Source organism: Epinephelus moara, chromosome 18 (assembly GCF_006386435.1).
Source record: "Epinephelus moara isolate mb chromosome 18, YSFRI_EMoa_1.0, whole genome shotgun sequence".
NCBI lineage: Eukaryota > Metazoa > Chordata > Actinopteri > Perciformes > Serranidae > Epinephelus > Epinephelus moara.
The window spans coordinates 19,998,127-20,023,350 of NC_065523.1; the positions used below are offsets into that span (position 1 = coordinate 19,998,127).

General features: G+C 42.0%; 2 protein-coding genes across 4 annotated transcripts in view; one reads left to right on the forward strand and one right to left on the reverse strand.

Moving 5' to 3' along the window:
- arhgap44a (Rho GTPase activating protein 44a) overlaps positions 1-21,034 on the forward strand; it is a 36,886-nt gene extending 15,852 nt beyond the window's left edge. Inside the window, exons 4-21 of one of the 3 annotated variants that reach the window (XM_050070057.1) lie at positions 1,431-1,507; positions 1,667-1,778; positions 1,969-2,045; positions 2,193-2,307; positions 2,492-2,560; positions 2,742-2,823; positions 3,257-3,384; positions 4,435-4,546; positions 5,053-5,134; positions 5,317-5,397; positions 7,451-7,564; positions 7,678-7,769; positions 9,401-9,584; positions 10,496-10,513; positions 10,613-10,801; positions 15,436-15,581; positions 15,672-16,073; positions 17,809-21,034. In XM_050070057.1, coding sequence (XP_049926014.1) covers positions 1,431-1,507; positions 1,667-1,778; positions 1,969-2,045; positions 2,193-2,307; positions 2,492-2,560; positions 2,742-2,823; positions 3,257-3,384; positions 4,435-4,546; positions 5,053-5,134; positions 5,317-5,397; positions 7,451-7,564; positions 7,678-7,769; positions 9,401-9,584; positions 10,496-10,513; positions 10,613-10,801; positions 15,436-15,581; positions 15,672-16,073; positions 17,809-17,963 — 2,235 coding nt within the window. In that variant the 3' untranslated portion in view covers positions 17,964-21,034. The remainder of the gene's footprint in view (positions 1-1,430; positions 1,508-1,666; positions 1,779-1,968; positions 2,046-2,192; positions 2,308-2,491; positions 2,561-2,741; positions 2,824-3,256; positions 3,385-4,434; positions 4,547-5,052; positions 5,135-5,316; positions 5,398-7,450; positions 7,565-7,677; positions 7,770-9,400; positions 9,585-10,495; positions 10,514-10,612; positions 10,802-15,435; positions 15,582-15,671; positions 16,074-17,808) is intronic. The other 2 variants (XM_050070059.1, XM_050070058.1) reach the window with 2 other exon arrangements.
- A 1,716-nt stretch (positions 21,035-22,750) lies between these two features.
- LOC126405371 (RING finger protein 222) lies at positions 22,751-25,149 on the reverse strand. The gene has a single exon (XM_050069082.1). The coding sequence runs from the start codon at positions 24,916-24,918 to the stop codon at positions 24,289-24,291; it is 630 nt and encodes a 209-aa protein (XP_049925039.1). The 5' UTR covers positions 24,919-25,149; the 3' UTR covers positions 22,751-24,288.
- Positions 25,150-25,224: the final 75 nt, after the last annotated feature.

Here is a 25,224-nt window from a genome sequence, read left to right on the forward strand (position 1 = left end):
CAGTGGTCATTTCACAAGTACAAAAGAAAATGGCATTTGTTTTTAGTTATGGTGTCAACTCATGTCAGTGGGGCCATAAAGTGTGTCACACTCACTTGTTTGAGAACTCTGTTTTGTCCTATTTTTTGCACCTATTTTCCTGATTGAACAGAAATATACAGCCGCACACCAATCCAAGTTTCTATGTTTCACCAAACTCAGACTAATGTTAACATATTTGACTTGTTAACTCATCGTAAAACTTCATTCAGACTTGACAGAAACAAAACACAACTTACTGCAACCATCTTAGTTAGTCTTGTTAGTCAACTGGTTAGTGAGTCCACTGTTCCAACAATCACCAACTTTGGTTTAGTTGAGAAATGTTACAAATGGTTTCAAATTTGAAAACATGCTCATGTGAACGTTGTTTATCCCCATTGTCGCTGCTTTTCAGCTTTCCACTGAGCAGCAGCTCTCTCTCATACTTAAGAGGCTTTAGAGGAAGCAAACATATAATTAATGGCAACAAAAGAAACAGGGAAATAACAGTTATGGTGATATTTCAGTAGTAACATATTACTTACTTACTTGCACTGGCTTCCATTTAGAATTAATTTTAAGGTCCTCCTCCTTGTATACAAAGCCCTGATTGGGCTGGGACCAAGCTACATTGCTAACTCCTATTCACCTCCAAGAACACTGCGATCATCTGCTGCTGGTTTATTGGAGGTTCCCAGCAACAGCTGGAAGGCCATCAGGGATGCAGCCTTTGTCAGTTATGCCCTAAAGCTATGGAACGCACTACCTTTAGACATCAGCGAGGCTAGCTCGCTAACTATTTTTAAAAGAAAGCTTAAAACGTATCTGTTCACTATAGCCTTTAACTAGCTCTGACTTTTCTGATACAGATTTGAAACTCTTTCTTTTAACGCTTTTACTTTCTATTTATGCTTCACGCTGCTGCAACTCTTTTAAAATCTTACTTGATTTTATGATTTTTAGTTTAACAATTTTTTTGATTTTATGAATCAGTTCTATTTTATGTCCATTATGTCTATTTTCATGTGAAGCACTTATAATGCCGAAACAATCTGTGCTGCATTTCTTGTATGAAAGGTGCTATTCGTTTTGGTCGTTACAGCAAACATAATGAGTAGAGTTGCAAATTGCTGTTGGTCTGCTGATCTGTTGGTCAGTTGGTTTGTCTATACCACAAAATATAGGCCTAATCTGTGTTATTCTCATTTCATAGGTCAATGTTGATCGACGTGATTGATCTGATTAATTGATCTCAGCATGCACTAGTGCGAAATAGAATTTATTGCCTATGCAATGGGGCCACTTTCAATTTCAATATCGCCCAGCCCTGATGTGTGATGATGCAACATTATTCAGTTTTGTATGATTCCCACATAAGCTCTAGTAATGTTATTTCTCTCTGCTGTTAGAAAAAACTACCGCTTACGATCCTGGCACAATGTATGGTGGAAGGGGCGGCAGTGTTGGGGGATGACTCTCTCCTGGGGTAAGTCACTGTCGTTAGCAGGCCTTTGCTCACACACACATACACACACAGTCATCTTTAATTATTGATTTGGCTATTGAATTCTTCTCTGTCCCCATTACCCTTGTCTGCATTTTAATTGCATTTGATTGCCTGTGACTTTCGGCTATCACCATACAGGAAGATGCTGAAGATGTGCGGAGAGACAGAAGAGAAGTTGGCCCAGGAGCTCATCCAGTTTGAGTTCCAGATCGAGAGAGATGTCGTGGAGCCTCTCTATGTGCTTGCTGAGGTGAGCACCAATTAAGACATAACACCTTTGATATGTCTGAATTACAGAGTCACGCTCTCTCATTTTTTTTTTTATTTCCGATGTTATTAACTGAAAATTAGAAGCAGAACATGGTCCTCATTTACATAATAGTGCTGCACTTTTATTCCCTGAGCTGACTTTTAATCCTCCACTTAATTTTCATTTGTAGGTGGACATTCCCAACATCCAGAAACAGAGGAAGCACTTAGCTAAACTTGTCTTGGACATGGACTCCGCTCGGACAAGGTGACGTCCACATTAAAAAGCCCGGCTGCAGCCTGCTCATGTTCATTTTTTTTTTTTTTTTAAACAAAGGCTCAGGTTAAAGCGTCTGTGCAGGAGGCATGACATATCCAATGCAGTGGCCTTTTTTTTTTTATCTCATGCTTATAGATATCAGCAGTCGTCCAAGTCGTCCAGTCACCCGAGCACACTGCAGCCCGGCGCCAAGTCCGAGTCCCTCAGAGAGGAGATGGAGGAGGCAGCCAATCGGATGGAGATTTGTAGGGTGAGTCACCAATCAGAGCCACAGTCTTCCCTCCTCCAGCTCCTTTTCTCTCCGTTTGATTTATAGCCTTTCTGCATGTATAAGACACAAATGGACCACAATGCCAGGATGGTGTTACAGTTCTATGTAGGACTTCAGTGAGATCATTTCTTATGGGATGCTTGCTCTCTGCTTTCTGTTTCAGGACCAGTTGTCAGCAGATATGTACAGTTTTGTGGCCAAAGAAATAGACTATGCAAATTACTTTCAGACAGTAAGTAGCGTTTGTTATTAAACCTGTAATGCCAGTGGGAAAAAATGGTCTTTCTTTTCTGCAAATAAAGCAATATTTCCCACATTAGCATAGGCTACAGTAACTCTGTAGATGATCTAATAAAATTCTATGATGCACATTTGTTAGGAAATGTTTGTTCTAATCTGTTTTCCTTCTATAGCTAATAGAAACACAGGCAGAATATCACAGGAAGTCATTAGAGATTCTTCACAGTATCCTGCCCCAGATTAAAGCTCACCAAGGTGAGTCTTGCACTTATGTGTGTGTGTGTGTGTAGAGAGAGAGAGATGTGCTCCAATTCTGCACCTCAGGCAATATCAAGATGGGAAGTAATGGAGTTAATAGCCCTGACATGCCACGTAACAATCTCATTGGGCTATAATTACCCACCTTTATACTTAGAGTATACTATCGGCTAGGCTGCAAGTGTTAAACCAAACAGAGGTCTCAAACATCACATCTTTTTCAAATAAGAGAAACAGAGGCGCAGCACCAGAGAAACACAGAACCTTGAAAGTCACAGTAAATTGCCGTTAGGATTTAATTAATGAATGTTGCCTCTGAACTTTATATGCAGTCGCTGGTTTTATGTTGTTCGGGAGGAGGGTGCAGCTAAGGTGCGTAGGTTTGTTTGTGTCTGTGTGTGATTCAAGCTGCTGTGTTTTTTTGTTGCAGAGGCGTGGGTGGAGAAGCCGTCATTTGGCAAGTCTCTGGAGGAACACCTGAATATTAGTGGGAGAGAGATTGCCTTCCCCATCGAAGCTTGTGTCACCATGCTGTTAGAATGTGGCATGCAAGAGGAGGTATAGGGCACACACACACATACACACCTAGTGTAGGATTTTGGGTGTCAGCTAATATGAATATTTTTGCATCTTTATTCACACTTGAGTCTTACCACGAAAGACACATCTGGTGCTTAAACTTAATCCTTATCATTATAACTGATCACGTGTGCACATACACACACAAATGAATATGAATGCCATAAATGCTCCAATATAAATATGGCACATTCTTTTTCTTTTAAGGTATACTATGCAGGGTTTTGCTAAAAAGCAATGCATAGACTGATGCAATCCCTCTCAATTGTCACTTACAACCTATCAGAAGTGTGTGGCGGTATATTTTTCTGCCAAGACTCTGCCCTCTGCAACTAGCTAGCCAGTGGGATACACACACATGGTCTCACATGCATTAATATGCACATGCTGCCGGGCTATCTACCACAACAAAGAACAGAGAAGCTTGGATTACCACACACAGAGGGAGTGTTACTTAATGATTTGCTCTGGACGCCATTACCCCACTAAATATTTACATAGCAAATAGTTGTTTGCTGCTGTATCAATACTCTGAATGTCATACAGAGCCCCTTTAAGACTATCTGAAAGAACAGAGCTGCTGTCACTTCCATTATTCAGTAAATAGTTTAAACTTGACTTTTTTGTGCCTTGTCAGACAGGAAAGGCTCATTCTCAAAATTGGCTTTTATCTGCTTGACCTTTAAATTAAAATTAAATTGAGGAAAGACAGAAAGGGCAAGTATGAATGGCTCTGCAACAGGAAACATGACTGTGAGGCTGGGGTTACTAATCATCTCTGCAATATTTGTATTTGTTGGTGGTGATTAAAGCTGTTGTGTTTTGGAAATTTGTCAGTCATATACATAAGTATGTAAGTACAGCATAAATGTTTTGTAGCTACTGGACCAGAACAGGTAAAACCACCAGTATGTTTCTGTGTTATTACCAATTTCAAGTGCACAGTGGTGGAGGCTATTACTTTTCTACAGCATTATGTTAGATTTGATAATTATGGATGATTATGTGTTTCCTGTGTGTGGGCTGCAGGGCCTCTTCAGAGTGGCTCCATCAGCCTCCAAGCTGAAGAAGCTGAAAGCATCCCTGGACTGTGGAGTTCTGGATGTGCAGGAGTACTCCTCCGACCCACACGCCATCGCAGGTGAACTACACCCACACAAATGCCTTGTTCAAAGCCCATTTCCATAACAACAACCCCTACACTGTCATTGTAAGTCAGGAAAAAAACTGTGGAATATATCTACGTTAAAGGCAATTTTTTTACTCAACATCTGTTTTTGTTTATAACTTGGAAAGGTCATTGTTACTGTACAAAAGTTTTCAAATTGATTTTGGAGCTAGTTGGCGGAAAATGTACTTCGTCGCGCAACACAACAGTTTACCAGGGAGTCTTCATCAGCTCTTCTCTCAGTGTTTTTTTTATCCTGAAGGCTTTCTGTTCTGATATTGCTGTGCATTTCACACATTAGCATGAAATCTGTGTTGAGCAATCTGAATCTGGCAGCTGCACTAGCTGCAAGGGCCTGCTGGAGGGGAGTGGAGATATGGGGCATGGCCTCGCCAGTACTCTGAAGAGAGAAAACAACCCTCCCCTCCTCTAAAGACGCAAACCAGTTTTTACTCTGTCCCTGTGTTTCTCACCCAAAGGGGCTCTGAAATCATACCTCCGTGAGCTCCCTGAGCCACTGATGACCACTGAACTTTATGATGAATGGATTCAGGCCTCCAAGTGAGTTGCTGTTTGCTTATTAAATGCATTTTCTTCAATTATGCCACTGGCCTCAATGGAAAACAGAAAATAGTCCAAAGTTATTATAAAGGGAGTCTTAACTGCCAAAATGAAAAATGGTGACATTTATTAGGAAGTGGAGCAACAGTAAACCATAATGTTTTTTTATTTTATTTCCTCAGCATTCAAGATATGGACAAGAGACTACAGGCATTAATGGCGGCGTGTGAAAAACTCCCCACAGACAACTTGAACAATTTCAGGTCAGACGCTTCCCCTCATTTTCTGTCTTATCATTTATACATGTTCCCATGTGGCCAAGAAGGGAAAGCATTGTAAAATGCCATAGCAGCAACTCCAATAATAACATTTCTGTTCTGATTGCTGCTAGACTAAACAAGTGTTCTATCTTACACAGGCTCCACCCCCTACTCGACTCTGTGGCCAATACTCTCCTCCAGTCATGAGTACGCATTTCCCACTAAAATTTGCATAAACGTATCCGGCCTATCAGGACATGCGTTTCCCCAATTCATGCAGACCCCACAGTATATAAGGGAGTACTCCAACACAACATTTGCTCACTGATTACTTTCTCACTGTGGTCCACACATCTGTCTGCTGCCATGCTTTGCAGTATGAGTGTCAACAAGATATATACGGCAGCTTTGTCATCTTTCAACCCCTGCAGAGTATGGCCATGGCTGCACCCAGTTTGGTTGCATACCACCTGGGTTGGCTGGGGCCCTCTCCTTCTCCAGTACAGCGGACTAAGTTATAAAGAAGTAGGCGGGCTGCGACAAATAACCTTAAGCCGGTCAAGATCAGCATGGCTAGGTTGATGCAACGCATTCTCATTCCAACTCACCAAACACCGCTGCATTGAAATATGAAATTAGGTAACCTCCTGCGTCTGTTGGTGATGTTCAAGGATGGCGTGTTAATTCACGCTTATATAACAAGCATTGCGTCTTTTCAAAAATACACTTACATTTTCACAGGAATGCACAGGTCTTGTTCGATAGATGCTTACAGTCTTTTTCAAAATGCCCTTACACCATAGGTAAAACACCTCCTTTTTATGTTTATTTCCTTGTGCAACAAAAGCACATGGTTAGGTTCTGGCTCAACATTTACACAGGGAACAAACAATGGGCTCCCGGGTGAAAGTCCGGGGTTTGTTTGACCCAAATCTGGCCTGTCCTGTAGGGACTTCCCAGCTCCTTATATGACATTGTTGCCGGTGGCGTTACAAACTGAGGTTGTCAGGGGGTGTATCATATCACTGCAAAAGGTGCTTTTTTGCATTGGTGTCTGATGCCAACATCACTGACAAAGCAATGGTATTTGATGGTTTGGGAATGAGAATGGGCTGGGGTCAGTGTTATGTCTTGACAGGGCATTCATTGGGCTTCACCCACTGTAGCCAAAGAGTCCAGTAGAGGGTGGAGCCTGTGTGAGATAGAGCAAAGGTTACAGTATTGTAACCCTAGTTCTATCAGAAAGGGCATAGCGCTCTATGTAAGGTGCCTGTTGCTCCTGTGCCACTCGCCAAAGAAGGTGTAAGCTGACAGACAGCATCATAGCACTTCCTTATATACTGTGTGGTCCACGGATGTTTGTGTAGACACATGGTGATTGGTCGATTATGTTTATTTATAAATTTCAGAGGGTGAATGCCTGCTCATGATTGGATTGGATAGGATTGGAAAGTATTTCCAATAGAGTCCAGTTGAGGGTTTCACCTGTACTAATAGAACTAGGGTTACAATATTGTAACCTTTGTTGTTCTGTAAACCTATCAAGCCCCATAGCTGTTCCCCAACAGCCTATCATGTCTCTGCACCCTGTTACTTAAACCATGCTGCACTGCTTAATGTAAGATCACTATCAAATAAGTCTGTCCAAATCAATGACCTGATTAGTAGTCATTAATTAGATCTTACATTCCTTGCTGATTATATACAGACTGCCAAGTATTCAAGAGTTTTTAACATTCATATCAACAACCTAAATGAGGACAATGCCAAAGAACTTAATGACTTCCTATGAAGTCACCTTTGTACTCAACATGTCTCCGGGCCCACCCACAACCGGGGCTGTACCAGAGATTTATTTATCACAAGGGGTCTTAAGTCATTATTTGTTACGGCTGTTGATGTTGCTCTGTCTGATCATCTTTGCATTTCTTTGGTGATCTCTTAGATCTCCACTTCAAAAAACCCAAACTATCCCCTAACAATATGTCTGACAAAAAGGAATATAAATTAATTATAGATTAATTTTAAGGTGCACTCTTTTATTTAAACCCCACAGATATCTAATCAAATTTTTAGCCAAGCTAAGTGACTACCAAGACGCAAACAAGATGACTCCCGGTAACATGGCGATTGTTCTCGGCCCTAACTTGCTTTGGACACACACTGAACCGTATGTACTTTTAATTCAACTATTTCTCATGTATGAAATTCTTTTTGCACGGTTTGATTCTTACCTTATCACATGGGCATTATACTGTCGTTAATTCTTTCCATTCTTTCCAGAAACATGACAGAGATGATGACCACCTTGTCCCTACAGATTGTTGGCATCATTGAGCCCATAATCCAGCATGCTGACTGGTTCTTCCCTGGAGGTGGGGATCACATACTATGTATGTAATATTGTAGACAGGCTGGGCAACATGTCAATTTTTATTGATCTTCCAACATCCTAATTGTATAATGACATTTTAATGACCCAGTTTTGTTCAAATTAATTTATCAAAGCAGCTGTGAAGTCAGAGAATTTAGTGAGACTAATTTTATATATTAATTACTTGATGTAATAATATACTTATTATTATTTCCTTTTGCTCAGCCCCATATGAATACAATGATACCTATCATTGTCCCTCATGACTGACCGTTCAAATAAATATGAATCTGTATAAACAGACTCTGCATATGTATCCAGAATCTGTAGATGAGCGGGCAAGAGTTTGGTATTGGAAGTGTTCTGGTTTCCATTTGTAGTTCCTTTGTAGTCCGAGTAGTGCTGACCAATCTACTATTTGAACAGCAGGTAAACAGTCTGTGTGCACAAGAGGGTTGAATTGGTCGAAATTTAATCTCAAAGCCCATCAGCTATGTCTGTTGATGAGTAAGCCTTATATTGGGTATTTTAAAATTATCTGCATTCATAGATATCTGTTTCTATAAATTAGCCAAAATGACCGATGCACAGTAGAAGGAGTCTTGGCTCGAATATCTGTCTTCACTGGATCACCCCGTCAGACAGATAGCCATTGGGTTCCAAGACTGCATAAATGTTAATGATTAAACAAAAAGTCAGCAACACCTACAACAAAATACATCATAAAGCCACAAAAAACCCAGCTGTAACACACCAAAAACATACCTGAGGCACATTAAAGTGTTCATGAGCATTGTATACATCATAATATCCAAACACAATGTGTTTGAAGCTTTAGCATCATGTAACACACAACTTTGGGCAGCAGTTCACCTTGTGGATCACTTCCTGTTTGCACAAGTCTCGTATAGATACCATGGAGTTAAGATGTACACTAGCAATTTGTTTTTCTGGTAATATTCTCGATTTTATTCATCATATTTTGTTGCTCAGTGGAGTAAAATCATGCAACAAAGCAGAATGTTTGTCTCTAAAATAAACATTAAAGCTGTAGTTGGTAACGTTTATAAAAATAACTTTGTCATGTTTGCTAAAACTGTCAATACAGAGACAGATAATCTGTAATCTGCCCACCAGCCAAAACAAACAGTCTCATTTTACAGCTAAACAGTACACTAAAATATGTTTCTGAAAACATCTGAAGTAAGAAATATTCAATGCAGTAACAGAATCTTGATTCATATTTGGTCAGCGCTGCCTAGTTTGACAGTCTGACCACAGTTCACAAGCAGTGATGGACATGATTGAGAGCCTATTGACTCCTTGGCTCTGATTAGTTGTTTTTCTTCAGACGTGGTGTACTCTGGCAAATGCCATTAGAAGCTGTAGGAGGAGAAGGAACATGTTTTTTTACCACAGACTATTTGTCTCATGTATACTGTGTGGATGTAGTGACAGTTTCAGCTATTTTTATAAAAGTTATCAAGACCATGATGTGTTTGGTCCGTAGGAATATGGTTTTATATCAGGACTTTATTTGATCTAGGTACTCTAATATTCCCTCAAGCCAGTGTAACTACTACTGTAACATCACTATACTGTATGCTTATTGTGTGTTTACTCCTCTCTCAGAGATTGAATTCAACCTGACAGGCAGCTACGGCAGCCCGATCCACACCAACCACAACTCCAATTACAGCTCCATGCCCTCACCAGACATGGACCAATCCGATCGCAAGCAGCAGCACGACCAGAGTCGACGCCCACTGAGCGTCGCCACGGACAACATGATGCTGGAGTTTTACAAGAAGGATGGGTATGATGCCAAGTGCATCCTTCTGCTGCCCACATCTCACTCCCTCTCTTTTCTCTCTCCTTCCACCCACGCCTCCTCTCAGGCATCTGATATTTAATTCTTATATTTGAGGCAGGCAGCACACGCACATTTCAAATCTGTTACCTCGGTAGGGAGTATTTATGAATCCTGTTATCTAAAGTTTTTGCTCTAGAGCCGCCATAGGAGCATATACGGCCACGTCCCCTATTGTCAGGATTCATCAGGAGAAGAGAAAAACTAGTCTCATTTGAATACGTAGGGCTGTATTGCCTTGAGTGGCATTGTCTCTATGGCAACGGGTCTCTGATGGAGGGCTGCTTGTTACCTCTTTTTTCTCAGGAAATATTTCTCCAGTGCTATCTTACCATCCTCCCACACCCAGCTCCTCCTTCACAGTCTGGCTAGCACGTCACCTGGCCTGAGTCATTCATCCAGCTGGTGGAAAATCACTGGCAGAATTAGAACCGATGCATTCACCAAAATACCCCCATCAAATTAAGGCTGTAATATTATAGGCATGGATCTAGAGCTCCTGTGTCCTATAATCAGCAACTATCAATAAGGGGGGGGGGGATAGAGAACAGCTTTTATCTATTTAGAGTAATGAGTAGCTTAGGATAAAGCTCTGCCTGTGTGTTTGTTTGTTTCTAAGACCAAACAGGTTTAATCAGACAAAAACAACCCTTTAAATGGCGCTCAGTGGATAAGTGCAGGCTGGTTATGTGGCCTGACATCCTCTCACCTCTACAACATCACTTCCACTCCTCCCTGCCACTGTAGATTTCATCTCCCCATTATATACTGACTAGTTTTAGTCTGGTGTTGTGAACCATGTCTTCATTACTTCTGACCACATATCCCTTTTGCCTCTCTTTCCCTTACTAACGCAGCATTAGGAAGATACAAAGGTACCGTATCATGCCTTTTTCCCCACTTCTTTCCTTACCACCCCCTCTCGCCTCTTTCTTCATCATCATACATGACTCTGGATATGTGTTTGTCTCCAGTATGGGAGTCCGAGTTATGGATACCTCCTGGGTGTCTCGTAAGGGTTCAGCCACGCTGGCGCGCAAGGCCTCCTCCACCCCTCCAGGCATGCAAGGCCCCGGTTCTCCGGCTGACACTCTCATCCCCGAGCAGCCCGGAGAGCTCGTCACCTCCCCGTCCGCGACACCGCCGCCTGGAGAGCGGGTCTGGTAAGTCACAGTGGAGACGCTGTCCCCCTCTCTTCTTCACGCGTACACTCCTGTTCATTTTTATTGTCATTGCCATCATCATCACCATCATCAACTTTCTCAGCTCTGTGTGATCGAGATCCTTGGCTGTTCTGATCATACTCCCGTTCATTTGCAACTCCTCTATGTTCTTTTGTATCTGTCCGAACACGTTCATGTCACATCCTGTTAATTATGGTTTCTCAGTTTCACATTTCCTCAGTTCTCCCCGTGGTTTGTCAGGTTGATGTCATTGTGGGTAAAATTTCCAAAGGATAATGACATTTTTGACTCTAACTCTGAAGGGTTTTAGTCCAAATACTGTTTGGAAGTTTTGTTTCTGTACATGGCACTAAGCTTCAATCTGCAAGTCCTTTGCGAGCATGCTAATATTTCCAATTTCCCATTGTTGTGGCTTGGCTTCCTCAGCTTTCGTGACTTATTTCCTTTTCTGTTGACACTCAGACTGATTTCACCATCTTTTGGTATGATTATCCTATGATAAACACATGAATACTCACCTCATGGTCGCTGGCTCTGCCTGTGTGGCAGACAAGAGATAATATGGCTTCTGGCTTGGCTGGCTTTCCCCTCCTCTCCTGTGGCTCTTTCAGCCAATGAAAGGGTTTTGTGTCTGTTTCACACTGCCCTGGGCTGACTGCAGGACCTGCAATGCAAACAAGTCATATAATGTAGGATGAGGGTAGATAGGGTTTCCATATATGCAGCAGAGAGGAGATATTCAGTCATCAGCTCAGCTTGATAATATTGTAAGCTGCAGACCAGCACTTTGGCTCCAGAGACAGATCCTCACAGCTCCATGCAGTGTGCAGACACAAGGTGATCACAGACACTGTATTCTTTTCCTTTGGCAATAAAACATTCTTTTCTTTTGCTGTTTCTTTGTGCTTGTCTTTGTATTTGCACTAAGCTGACTGTGTGCTGAGCTTGGTGCCCACCGCCAACCCTAAAATGCAAATTTTTTCTTTATTTTTTTCTTCTGTTTTTGGCTACGGACCAACTAACACACTAACACCCCAATCATCAAAACAGCTTATCCTATATCGCTCCAATGCGTCTCCCTGTTCAATCACTAGAGCTGTTTCTTTTGTGCTGTCTATTCTCTTAATATCTACAGCTCAGACAACGTGTCGCCAAATCGGCCGGACACCTCTCATGCCCACCCACCCCCAGGGGAGGACCGGCCACCCCCCCCTTACCCCNTCACCACTCTACATCAAAACCCCCTTGGTACTAACCCGCCACGACCAGTCCCTTGGCAACCCCCCTAGCCTCCCTTCGTCCGCGCCCCCGCCCCCGCCGTGGGCTGCCTGTCCATGTGCCCGAGAGAGAGGACCCCCCAGGCTGACTAGGTAAATACAACACACCCATGGCCACTATAGATGCATCACAGACTGGCATCTGTATATCTCCTCTCCTCTAGCTCGCTGGCTCATATTTTCTTTTTGCTTTTTTTTTTTTTTCCTCCCCCTCCAAATTACATACCTCAGATTCTGTAACATTCAGGTTGTCCAGGGATGCCTCTCATGGGGGTTGCCTAGCAACAAAGGATGTTACTGGCTTATATAGCGCTCGGTTTCATGCTGGTATTGAGTAGATGATAAATACATGGACAATGCTGCATATGGCTATCAAATAGCATATGAATGTATTTATTCTACAGTTTGCAGCATTTGTTTACTAACCAGCTGAAGGAAAGCATCAAGTTTGGAAGGAAGTAAAGATTTTTAAGATTAGTAATGTAGCATTTGCAATTATGTCCTGGTACTATAAGCTGCAGTATAGAATTTCTTCACCCAGCTAGACCCAAAGTGCTGAGTTTGTATAGAGTGGCTGTGGCAGTTTCCTGACTCATATGTCTGTGGTGTTACAACCACACAGGACAGTGTGAATCATTACAGCAAATCTTTGTCAGCGATAAGAACAGGCTCGCTTGATAACGCTCCATCTTGTGATCTAGTAGCTTCCCATTCAGATGGATTATTATTGGGAAAAGACAGCTCAAAGGGACTGCAGGAGATTGTAGTTAATTAGATGTCATATAATCCAAAATGTGACCACTCTACTGCAGTACTGGTGCTCTCTGTGGGTGTGAGTTCATACTATACTAGTCTATATTACAGAGTACATCCTCATTTCAGACATTAATTACAGATATACCTACATCTTACAGTGATAGGAGAATATGGTGAGTCAAAATAGGATTATATCAAATGAATCAAATATACATGTCCACTAGTACACCTGCTGATAAATGAAGACGAGCAAAGATTAATAAGGTGGATCCTTGATTAAGTGTGCCCTATTGTTTCCATCTATGCTTACAGTGCAGATTTAGATTAGTAGGTCATATCTTGTTACATGCAGCATCTCTCCTCTGTTTCCTGTGCATCTTCACTGCTGTCTGTACTGTCATAAAGAAATAAATACTTAAGTTAACTGAGGAGTTTCTGCCCAAGGATGCTCAATCTTTCTATGTGATGCTGAATACAATATGTACACCTTCTGGTCACTAATGCTGGAAAGAATTATTTGAGCTAAGTAGGGTTTTTTGTCAGAAATCCATCCTGAGATTGAAAAGTTCCTAGCCGGGTTGAAGTTGAATTTCACATTATCATTTGTTAAGATCATAAGCTGTAGTATTTACAGAGGAAAGACATTTTCTCTTTTAGATTTTTTTTCTAACCCAGAATACAACACAGCTGACATGACAAATCTATCCAGTTTACAGTGCTCTGAAACTATAGTCTCACAGAAACAGGTGAAATGGACATGACCTCTTAACAAGCCGCTACGTGATGGTGGGCACGAGATGTGTTAAACTCAAGAGATGGCAGCTTTAAAAGACTTTCATCGACTTTTGGTTTTACGTGGGACACAAACAGCAGTCTCCTTGTTGAAAGCCCATATTTGTTTGACCGATGGACCACCCTTCCTGCCCATACCTAATTTGTGTGTCCACCAGGACAAAAAAATGCTCATTGTCTTTGCAGTGACTGTTGTTGTTTGTGTTACCACACATTTTGTGCCCACTACCATGTAATGCGTTGTTAACACCTTGTGTCCATGTCACGTATTTCTGTGAGAACAGGTTGTCTGAAAAACAAGTTGTTTTTTTTAACCTGCTTTTTATTCTATTAAAATGTAAATGTATTGTTGTTGATAAAATTAACATATTATCATTATATGCATCTGGGTATAATAATAGAGGTGAAATACTGATCAGGTTTGTCAGACAGCAGATTTGTGATTGTCTTTATTTTAGTAAAAAAAAAGAAAAAAAGATTGGTCAATGGCATTTTCATCAACCAAAAACAGCAGATGCTCCATCATCTTTGATGAAGTTGTAGTTATGGACTTATGTGGGATTTATACTTCTGCATTGAATCGACGTCGTACCTATGGCATAAGCTCTGCGTTGCTGTACGCCATACCCTACGCCATAGCCTGACGTGCACCTCCCCAGAGATGTAATTACACATCACAGCGACGCAGACCTCCTGTCTATTTTTGTAAACTGAACCATTTCCCTCAGTGGAAACAAAGCTTTTATTCACTTTTATTTCACAGTTAAGAAACAATAAATTGTGAAGACAATAAAGCCTCCACTAAAATATCATTTTAAGTCTTGTTTGTAATTTATACTTCAGGGAATTATACTTCTGGATTTATCCTGGCTTCATATGAGCAGAGGAAATCTCCGCTTGTCGCTAGGCTAATTTATGCAATGTAAAATGCCATAGGCTTGTGCTAATAACTTTAGCATGTTACATTTGTTTGGAAAACTTGTTTAGTATAAGACAATTTTTTTGTCGGTGAACCTTGTGAGTTGTACTGGAGCCGAATTTTGTAACCTTTGTTAAATGTTGCTGTTGTCCCTGGCTTCATATGAGTAGAGGAAAAGTCTGCTAGCTGCTAGGCTAATTTATACAATGTAAAATGCCATAGGCTTGTGCTAAAAACATTAGCATGTTGTATTTGTGGGGAAAATGTGTCCAGATAAAGACAAGTGTTTGTCTGTGAATGCTGCGAGTTATAGTGAAGCCAATATGTGTACTTGTGTACACGTTTAAAGTGTGTTTTGGGTGTGTTTTGAATCAACTAAACTTAACAGCACTTCACGGAATTCCCGCCGCCGACTAGTGTTTTTGGGGTGTAAATGCAGAGTGATGCAGGCACACCATCGCAGAAGTATAAATGCTCACAATGCTGTAGGCCACATGTGTAGGGTCTGCCGCACAAGTATAAATCCCCCTTTATGTGCACCATTTGTGTCTAAAACTCTCAAGTAAGAGGTGTCTAAAAAGATGTGACACTGTCTGGTCGCTAGATAGTTGTTTACCTTGATGAAGCCTTGCTTGACATTATTGTCTAACTCGCAGAGCTTACTAATGTCGGTAACACTGTACTTAAACACAGTGAAATACTCATAAGTGATGCTGATGATGATGATGATGATGGTGGTGGTGGTGGTGGTGGTAATGGCTGTTGGGGTAATGTACATGAGGTATGCTGACAGTTCAAACACTTAACCTGTTCACAAACATACTGAGTCTGATGCTGTTCACACACTAATGTCTTCCTGTCTCTTTCAGTTCATTGAAGAGTAAAGAGCTCTCCCCTGTAATTGGGCACAAAGCCATCCAGGTGGCAGGTCCAACAGTCCCCCCCAGCTGTAGTCCTCAGAGCAGTAGCCAGTCCCCCCACTCCACAGAGCACAGTCCACACACCCTGCGCAAAGGTTAGCACCTCTCTCAGTCTGAGCTTACACTGTGTATATGTATTTTCATTTCTGACAGGAGACTAATGTGTCTGTGTTGTGTGTTTCCAGGTTCCAAGAAGCTGGCCCCTGTGCCTCCCAAGGTTCCTTACAGCCAGTCTTGCGGGATGTCCGATCAGTCCACAGGTCAGCCGTCACCGGTCAGCCTGTCACCCACACCTCCTAGCACCCCTTCCCCTTATGGACTGGCCTGCCCTCCAGGGCAAGTGCCCCCATCCTCCCCTGGGCAGACCCCATTAGGGGCGCCCCACTCGCTTTCGTCCCCACCATCCCTGACCGGAACGCTCACCAAGTCGCGGCCCGCCCCTAAGCCCAGGCAGAGACCCAGTCTGCCCCCTCCTCAGCCGCCCACAGCCCCCCCGGGGTTCACTGGCCCAGCCATGGCCCCAGTTCCCCAGCCCCTGGAGCAGGGCCTCCTGGATGGACTGTCTCCCGGGGAGAGCATGTCTACAGGTAAACATCAGCCCTTGGCAACAACACCCCCTCCGCCACCACAGGTGGGGCTGCAGCGGCCCTCTCTCAGACTCGCTGTGGCATTGTCCAACGGAGACGGTGGACGAGTGTAGGACTCTGTAGGACTTGTCACTGTAGATATAAACGAAACCTTCCCCCTTGATTGACTGTTCCCAAACGAATGTCTGAATGAATAAAAGTTGCCTTTTAGACACAGCTGCCTGAGAATGATGTAAATAATAGCGTTTTTGTGCTACTGTAGTGAGCAAATCCTCTTGACCTATGTATTCATTGCTTGTGTTATGTGATGATGTTTCTGGGTAATGTGTGGAAACATCAGAGAAGCATAGCTCGTCCTGCTTGTATGGAAGTTGCCATTAGATTCATCATGTGCTCTCTGTTTATCTGTGTTACCCAGACCCTCACTCGGCAGAGGTAGGTCAGAGGCTTACGCACCAGTCCAGTCTCTCTTATTGCGTAGCAGGGCGTGGAAACCTAGCCAGACAAACCCCACAGTATATCTGCAGTATGATGTTCTGATGATGAGGTGTTCTGTCATTATATACCAATCATTCTGTCACTTTGCTATATTTATCATTCTCTTGTTCCCCCTGCTACTATTGTGTACCTTGCAGCTGTGTGAGGCCAGGGATTCAGTGTGGGCTAAGTGTGAGGGGGACTTTTAGGGTAAGCCAGACCGTCCCCGCCCCATGCGCTCCATCTCACTGCCTGGCCTCGTGCTGTGGCTGCCTCTGGGGTCTCCTGCAGCCTGCCTCAAATATACCTACCTGTAGCTCTCAATCAAAACATTTTCCCGACTTCCTCTGAGCAGGTTATTGACTCGCTGCATGGTTTTGTAGTTCAACCGATCATGCATGGCTTAAGGACTTCCCAGAGTGCACCACACTGCGCTCACATTGCAGACGCCGTCGCTTACAAAGGTCCATCTTAAAGCCCCCTTCCTTTCGTTCCCCATTCCCAGCCCTATGCCAGCAGACATCCCCCTCTAACGCACCTGCCACCGGTATCGGGGGGCCACAGGTAACCCCCATCCCTCCTTTGGCAGGTTCATCGCTTTTTATAACCTCTGCTCCCTTTTTACTACACTGCCACACTCCATCTCATTCCTACACAGGAGTAGTCATCAGTCTCTGCTTGGACGTGCTGCGTTCAGTAAATGCAGCAGCACATTAGAATATATTTAGAGCAAATAGTGTATACGGTCCTCATGAGATTTCCATTGTTACTTCAAGCCCACTTGGTGTCTTGGTGCCATTTTTCCACAGAGTTCCACACACATCTTGTTGCCTCTGTGTTGGTTTACTCGGCCATTGTTGTAAACGTGTACAGTAATGTGTCATTGTGCAGTCATATTGACCTGTTATTGTATTTTACCTGACAAAATATCTGTTGTTGTTGTCTCAAAAGACACAAAAAAAAAGCTGTGAACATACCACACTTGTTCAGGTGTGACTAGCATAACACACTGGAAAACATCCCTGTGTAGAATGTGAAGCACATGTAATCTACTGATTACTTCAATCAGGACAGACATCATTATGCCACTTACCATGAGTTCAGACTCAAAAAGATTAATATTATTTCTGCTCTCTTCCGTTTTTTACACCTCATTACCATCACCACATGCCCTCTTCTCCTCCTCCTCTTGCTCATCATCACCATTTTTCGCCATTCTGCTCATCACACTCACCTCTCCCACCATGCTCACCATTAGATATCTTCAATTATGAAATCCCCTCCATCAATGTCAATCTGGACAGCCTCATCGATGAGTTCAGCGGTGCCCCTTGCAGGAGGTCCGTGGCAGTGACAGACTCTCCAGAGGGGGATGCTGTGCCTGAGGAGGAGCCACAGAGCACCACTCTATGACCTATGACCCTAAGGCATCACAGCTTACCAGCACCCCTGTGGCTGATACATACTCTTAACTGTCGCCACCAAGGCCTGACGGAAACACCAATTGGCCTCACCAATGCCCACCTGAAACCAGAACTCGAACACATCTGCTACAGGCTGCAAAGAAACTCATCTCTTACAATTGCTCGCTAGTACATAAATGTGACTATAAAAAAAACAAAGAAGAAAAAAAAAAACCACCAAAATGCCATAGTGAAGGAACAGTTGCCTTTAGGAGGAAAGACTGGAATATAGATGAGTATTGCATTAAAAGATTTTTTTATTGTTTGTTTTTATTTGCTTTGCTTTGTTCATCTTTGTTGTTTGATGCAGTGGTCTGTATTTCTGTGAGTTTTTCGATTTCTTTTTTTTGCCTTATTAGAACATGCAATCAAATTGCAATATGATATTCACAAGTTGTACAACTTTTTTGGTAAGGGAAACTCAGAGCCTGACATGGTTAGGAGCAAAGCCCATCCTCAGGGTGAAACAGAGAGACAGAGAGTAGTCTTGGTGTATTACTCACAGGGTATTCAAGCTTTGTGCACATTAGGAAACATGCTGAGCCGTAGAGACAGGTTTTTGCATGCGGGATGAACCATTTAATGCAGTTTACTTCTTAATCGTCACACCCAGTCTTTACTTCCCCTTCTTCTAACACATATTACAACTGTAGTTCTTTATCTGGCATTTACCTTCATAAAGGTAAGCTCACTTTAACTCACTTTATACCAGCACAGTAGGAGAAGAATGTTACTGTAAATTACTTTGTTTTGTTCTCTCGACGAAAGCACCACAACGTGTTTGCATGACAAGCCAATATGAACGAATTGCTTTGGATCAAGGGCCTCAGAGTGGCAGTGTTTTATTTCGTGTGAGTGTTTCTGTTGTTGTTGTTGTCCTTGGAGAGTAAATTTAGACCGCCCGTGTGCTGTTAACGGTTTGATGATAATGGATGGATGACTACACTGCCTTTAGGTTCGTATGATTCTCTCTCTTAACCTTGTTTCAAGTGCTTCAGGTTCAGTGACCTTTGACCCCTAGTGTAAATACAAAGACTGTACATAAATTGATGTATATAAAATCTGAGAGGAAAAGTATATGTAAAATGCATATCTTGAATATATATAATAATAATATATGTGCTGATATTTATCATGTGTAGAAAATGTAATGATTAAAAAAAAACATTGCCGTTATTTTTGTCCCTGCACACAATGAACAGGTTTACTGTAGATTCATAATGTGTCACTGTAACACCAGGTTAACGATGATGCTGCAGCAGAAACGCAGATTTCTGCTTGAAATCAATTGTGGTTTTTCTAATTCTGTCTCCTGAGCTTTGACTTCAAACATGCCCGAGCACTAATGAGTTGCACACCGATGCCCTATCTTCTCTTCTTCTCCTTTTAAATCAGTTATTTAATAGATTCCTGTGTAAATGATTAGATTACTTGTAGCCCGCCTGGACCATTTAATGAATTCATAATGAGGATAAATGTAGTCCTAAGCCTATATTATTGGGCCAACTAAAAATATGTGCTCATTCAATTAGAAAAGCAGTCAAATTTGGCACACCTGCTGTATCACCTCTGAAGTCGAAAATGACCGTGCCCTTTGTTGTTATTCTTACCGCAGACAATTAATCAGAGGTGTTTCCAGTTCATCAGATAACAGATGCTGCAGTGTCACTTTTTTAATTCCATATAAAATGTCTTAGGACTATAATTTTGTCGATTAAAGTGCAATTACAGTGTTTACTGATCCACCTCAGTCCAAAAACAGTGGTCAAAGTCACCCTCCCCAAACCCACAGAAAACAAGCCATTAATTTTATTGCTAAGCAATTACTTTCTTTTTAAGTTTGTTTTATGTGTGAGTTTACTTACTGACTAAATGAATTCTAGATTAACCTTTCTCCAAAAGTGATCTATGGTATGCCTCAGTGTGTGTTCTCAATGGACTCTGTTTATGAAGATTTTGGTGATGTTGATAATTATATTGATAGTTGTGGTGATTATATGACAACAATTGCAAGTGCCCTCACACTGGTTGTTATTTTTGGAACTATAGGCATAATTAATGTGTACTAGAGGTTTTATTTTCTGTGCTGGATCCATACGTTTATACGAGGAGGCAGGGGTTTCTCTCTCTCTGTGTGCAGATTGAATGTGACTCACTCAGATTCCAAACGGTAGGCTACCTGATTTTGTAATAACTAACAGGCAAATAAGCACTTGTGTTTGGATGAAGGTTAATTAGGGCCTGTTGGCATGTATTATTACCAGTACAGGGCAGTATTACTGTAATGCTTTCGTGCATCATAAGTGGAACTTACAGCCCCCTAAAAGCATGCATTCATATTCATTCTAGGTGTGATTACTATGCTGCTGAAAAGAAAAGAAAAACATCTGTACCCTCCCCCGAAACACAAGTCATAACTTCATCACATATCTGATTTTACGCCAGTAACTTCACAGTGATTTTCAAGGGGATATTCATTCAAAGGAAACACCTTTTGCACCAAATGGTACACTGTTACATAGTTTTATCAAGCGTTTTAACTACGATAGACCTACATTTCCTAAGTCACCTCGCCACCAAGTATGTCGGTCTAAAGCAAAGCTCAATTTGTTTACATTTTGTGGGGGGGATTTTAAATGAAAAAAAAAAGGTAAATCTGAAAAAGTGTCATGCATGCGCTTAGATAGTCTTTTGATAATCCACGTTTTGTGTCAATCACTGTCTTTTTAGGGATTGTAAGAGGGGTAAAATGTAGAGATGGACTCTAGAGAATGTGGATCACAATGATTGGTCCTTCATGGGGTTTTGAGCAATACGGTAGAGGAGTGGATGTTGCCTGTGGATGTACTGCCTCCTTCTGCTTTCACTACTAGTGTACAAACAAAAAAAACCTGCCGCTTGTCAAGCCCACCATGCCCACCCCTCCCTCCTCTGCTTAGCATATCAAGTGGAACACAGTGTGTACTGTGAAGCCTACCTGCAATCCTTATCAGAATGTCAGAAATAAATATATATATTAAACTCTACATTTTTAATAATCTCACCTGGTTCACGTGGGTTTTATTTTAGTGTTTTTACTTATTATACTTAGGTTATTTCTGTCTTCTGCCTGTTCTTCTCCTCTTCACTATGAATATTGTACTTTTAATCCACTACATTTATCAAGTGGTGGTGTGGAATTTACTCAAGCACTGTAATCAGTGCTTTTGCAGAGAAATTTTCTGGCCAAACAAGTACTCTCACTTTGATGCTAAATACATATTGCTGACTTATTACTTGTAAAGGAGTACTTTTTCTTCAGGAAATGATCTGAGTACTTCTTCCACCACCATCTAATGGTTAATCCTGCAAATCCTGCAAATGTAGCACCTGGTTCTTTGAGCAATTTTCTCACCCTTAGGGCTGTGACAGTTGGGAAAATTTGTACATTTTCACCTATTTCTTTGCCTTGAAATTGATGATTTTTACACCAAAGCAATACTTCACCCACAAAGTGATCATTTGTAAATCAATTACTCACACAATTTTAGTTTAAAATTTGTGAAGAAAACTTTTTCTCACATGCCTCCGGGAAGAATGACAAATCCAAACATTAAGAGACTGGGCTCTTCTGACAGGGAACTTTCACTAGATTCACACAGCACTAAATGAAACAGACAATCTGTGAAAGAATCATACTCCTCTTCCTATTCTATTGCCCTGTAACATTTCCTCAGAGCCAAGACTCTCTGACAAAGCTGTCAGTCAAACTAGTCAGCACTGAACAAATATGAATCAAGTACTGTTTAGCTGTGCAATGAGAAAGTTTGGATACAGTTAGATGGAGTACTAGCACCACCCACAAGCTGGACCAACTTTCTCATTTTGCAGCTAAACAGTACACTAAAATATGTTTCTGAAAACAGTTGAAGTGAGAAATAAGCAAAGCAGTGACTGAATCTTGATTCATATCTAACCAGCGCTGCCTAGCTTGACAGCGTTTCACAAGCAGTGATTCACAGAGGTGTCGGAGACTCCTCAGCTCTGATTGGTTGTTTCTGTTTACATGCAGTAAAGCCATAAGAAGTGCTACAAGGTAAAAGGGTAGGCAGAGGGATATGAGGGAGAGATATATGACAGTTTGACCGCAGTTCACCGAGCAATTGACCTGATTGGCAGCGGCTCTGATCGGTTAGAGCCCTCCTCGAGCCAGTAGCCTAGAGGAGGGCATGGTTTTTTTCACAGACTATCTGTCTCATGCACTTCTTTAGAATAAAGTGACAGTTTGAGAAATATGACAGGAAGTTGATTTCAAAAAAGGTCACCAACTGTAGCTTTAAACTAGATGCTCTCCTCAAAGCCAGACTTCACTCACAAAAACAGTAATTTTACCTTGCATAGCACAGGAGGTGCTGGTTTACCACTGCTTCGATCAGTCAGTTAGTTTGATTAATTGTGTGAATTTGGTGTTTCAAAAGTGTAGTTCAGATTCACCAAAATCCCACAATTACACAAACAAACTACTGATAGAGGCAGAGTTAGACCAGCTGCTCCTGCATTCAATGAGGTAAAATTGCTGGTTTTGTCAATGGAGTCTGGCTGGTTTGATATGATCTGACTGTTGTTAAACACAGTCGCATATCACTGTGATTCATCGCAAATTTTCTCCATTTTTGGATTCTTACTTCACCAGAGGCATGCGAGAGAACACAATGACACAAGGTCAGTAACTGATACACAAATAGTTATTCAGGGGCGTGACGTATTCCTTTAATTTGGGTCCATTTACTGACGTACAAACCACCAACAGGAATATCATTAAGAAAGTCTGATTCATCAAAGAAATTAATCATTATTGTCCTCCTCCCACTCTCTGAGAAACCAGGTATGGCTGAAAAACAGAGACCTCTCCAAGTGTGTAACCTGTAGGACTGGCCCAGCAGGATGGCTGAGGGATTGCCACAGGAGGAAACTAGGAGTGTACACATTTGTCAGGATGATGATGATACTGATAATGTTCATTCTAACAACAAGTCTTTTTTATTTGCTGTGGATTCTTTGTTCAAGAGCAATTAGCATTAGTCTTCTCTCTATGAATCAGTTCCCATATTATCTTATTTTTCAGGTTTTCTCATGGCTGCCACAGTGAGGCCATGTTTTTCTGCTCCATCTCAATCTGGATTCTTTCAAGAGAGAGAGTGGTAATCCAACGCCACACTCCAGCAAGTCCAGCAGTGTATCTCCTTACAGCAATCAGCCAGGCACAGCTCATCCCCAACTGCAAGTCTATCTCCTTCAGACTCACGGGCGCATCAATTATTTCTCACTGAAAGTTTTACAGGTGTCTCTGTTTACACCGTCTTTATACACGTTACAGAAGGAGGCAGTCACATGCTGTGAAGAATGTTACTGAGGGGTCTAATTAAACACTAAACTTTCTCCAATCTGCATATTAAACATTTTCCCACTTAACCAGCACATGTAAAATTCATATTTAAGATGGAAATTGTTAGGTTTTTTTTCAAAATGTCTGACATCTTTCCTTGTGATGTAAGAAGGAGAGAAAGTCTGTTAATGTGACACCCTGACTGTGTCAAAAGGGTCTTTATCATTATTTTTAGCACATATGCAGACACAAAATGATCCTGAAGGTGAGACAGATGTAGCTCTGCAGTTTACATTTTTGATGCTGCTTGGAAACAGTGTATCCAACAACAGGGTAACACAGCAATGACTTGAGCTGGGTTAACAACAGTGGGATTAAGTAGGGTTAAATGGTCTTTATTGCTTTTTTTTTGCTTCCATTCCCCCTTATTTGTTGAAAATACAATTTCAAGATGTCCAAGCTTGTTGGGATTTTACAAACTTTTAGGTGTACTTTGGAATTGCTACATTTCCTGCATGTTTGCTTCTCATGAAACAGGTAGAACAGGTCACAGACCAGAATGCAAAACAAAAGACTTTGCTGTCAAGGCTTTAAACTTTACTCTGACTGTTGCTTGGTAATGCACACAAAGGACATGGGTATGCCTGTAAACTCCCCCTAAGCTTAGGGAAGGAAATGACAATGCTCCATCACATTTTAAAACCATGCTGCAAAATAAACTTCAATGTAACATACTGAGTAACTGTATTACATTTTCATTTTGATTATTTAGTGGAATGCATCAGATTATTTAGATATTAAAACAACTACACTGCTTCACACACTTCATTCTATGGATGAGAAAATGTTTCCTATAAATGTCAGTTCAACTTGGCACTTCATAATCCAGAAATCCACATCACACACAAGTCTATGCCAATAAAATCCAGGGTAAAGTTGCAGCCACCAGTGCCAGTATGGTAAATGCTGACAGCAAAACGAGCAGGCATCGTGCAGTCGTGCAAATTCTGCGCCTTCGCCTGCGCTGAGGTTGAACCACAGTCATCACAACACTGAGCGCATCGTCTTCAGCCATGGGTCGCCCCTGAGCGCTTATGATAAAGATCTGAGATGCGTTATTGCTGGGGCTGATCAACCTCTGTCGACGGATTCGTTCAGACATCCCCCTAAAGCAGCGAGCAACCCAATTAACTTCTCTCGGCGAACTGTCCGTGGAGGCGCGCCGTGCGCTCTGGAGCTGTCTCAGCGGCGGAGGCAGAGGCACCTCCAGGGTCTGCCCTTCACCTGAATCCTTGTCCGCCGCGAGGGATACCAGCGATTCCTTTTGCTTCTTGATGAATGTAAGATGTCGACAGATGGGGCAAACAATAGTGTCTCTGATACTGTCCCCATCGCTGTTGATGCTGACCAGCGTTTTGACCAGACAGTCGTGGCAGAATACATGTCCACAGCTCAGGGTCCTCTCTATGCCCGACAGACACTCATAGCACACCGGGCACTCTCGTGCGTCCTCCTGGCTGTCTTGCTTATAAAATGCCATTTAAGGAAAATCCACCACCGCCGCAAGAAAGCTGAGAAATGATTTAGACAAGACAGTCCATTCCTGTGGAAATGTAGTGTGAATTCCCTCGGCGCATGACTTTCTGTGCTGAGGGTGGAGGCGAGAACTGCGCCTTGTAAAACAGGGCCTGCCACCTGGGACTGCAGTGACTTCACTGATTGGGTCCTCTGAAGGTATCACTGGCTGTTCAAGTGGCCAAGCTGGTTTGCGTTACATGATTTTCATAAGGCTAAATGCTCACTGACATTCTCTAAATATTAGCAACACTAGCACATCTGACCAACT

Bases quoted from the DNA above. Each gene is read 5' to 3' on its own strand.
- LOC126405371 (XM_050069082.1), bottom strand. From the start codon at position 24,918: ATGGCATTTTATAAGCAAGACAGCCAGGAGGACGCACGAGAGTGCCCG.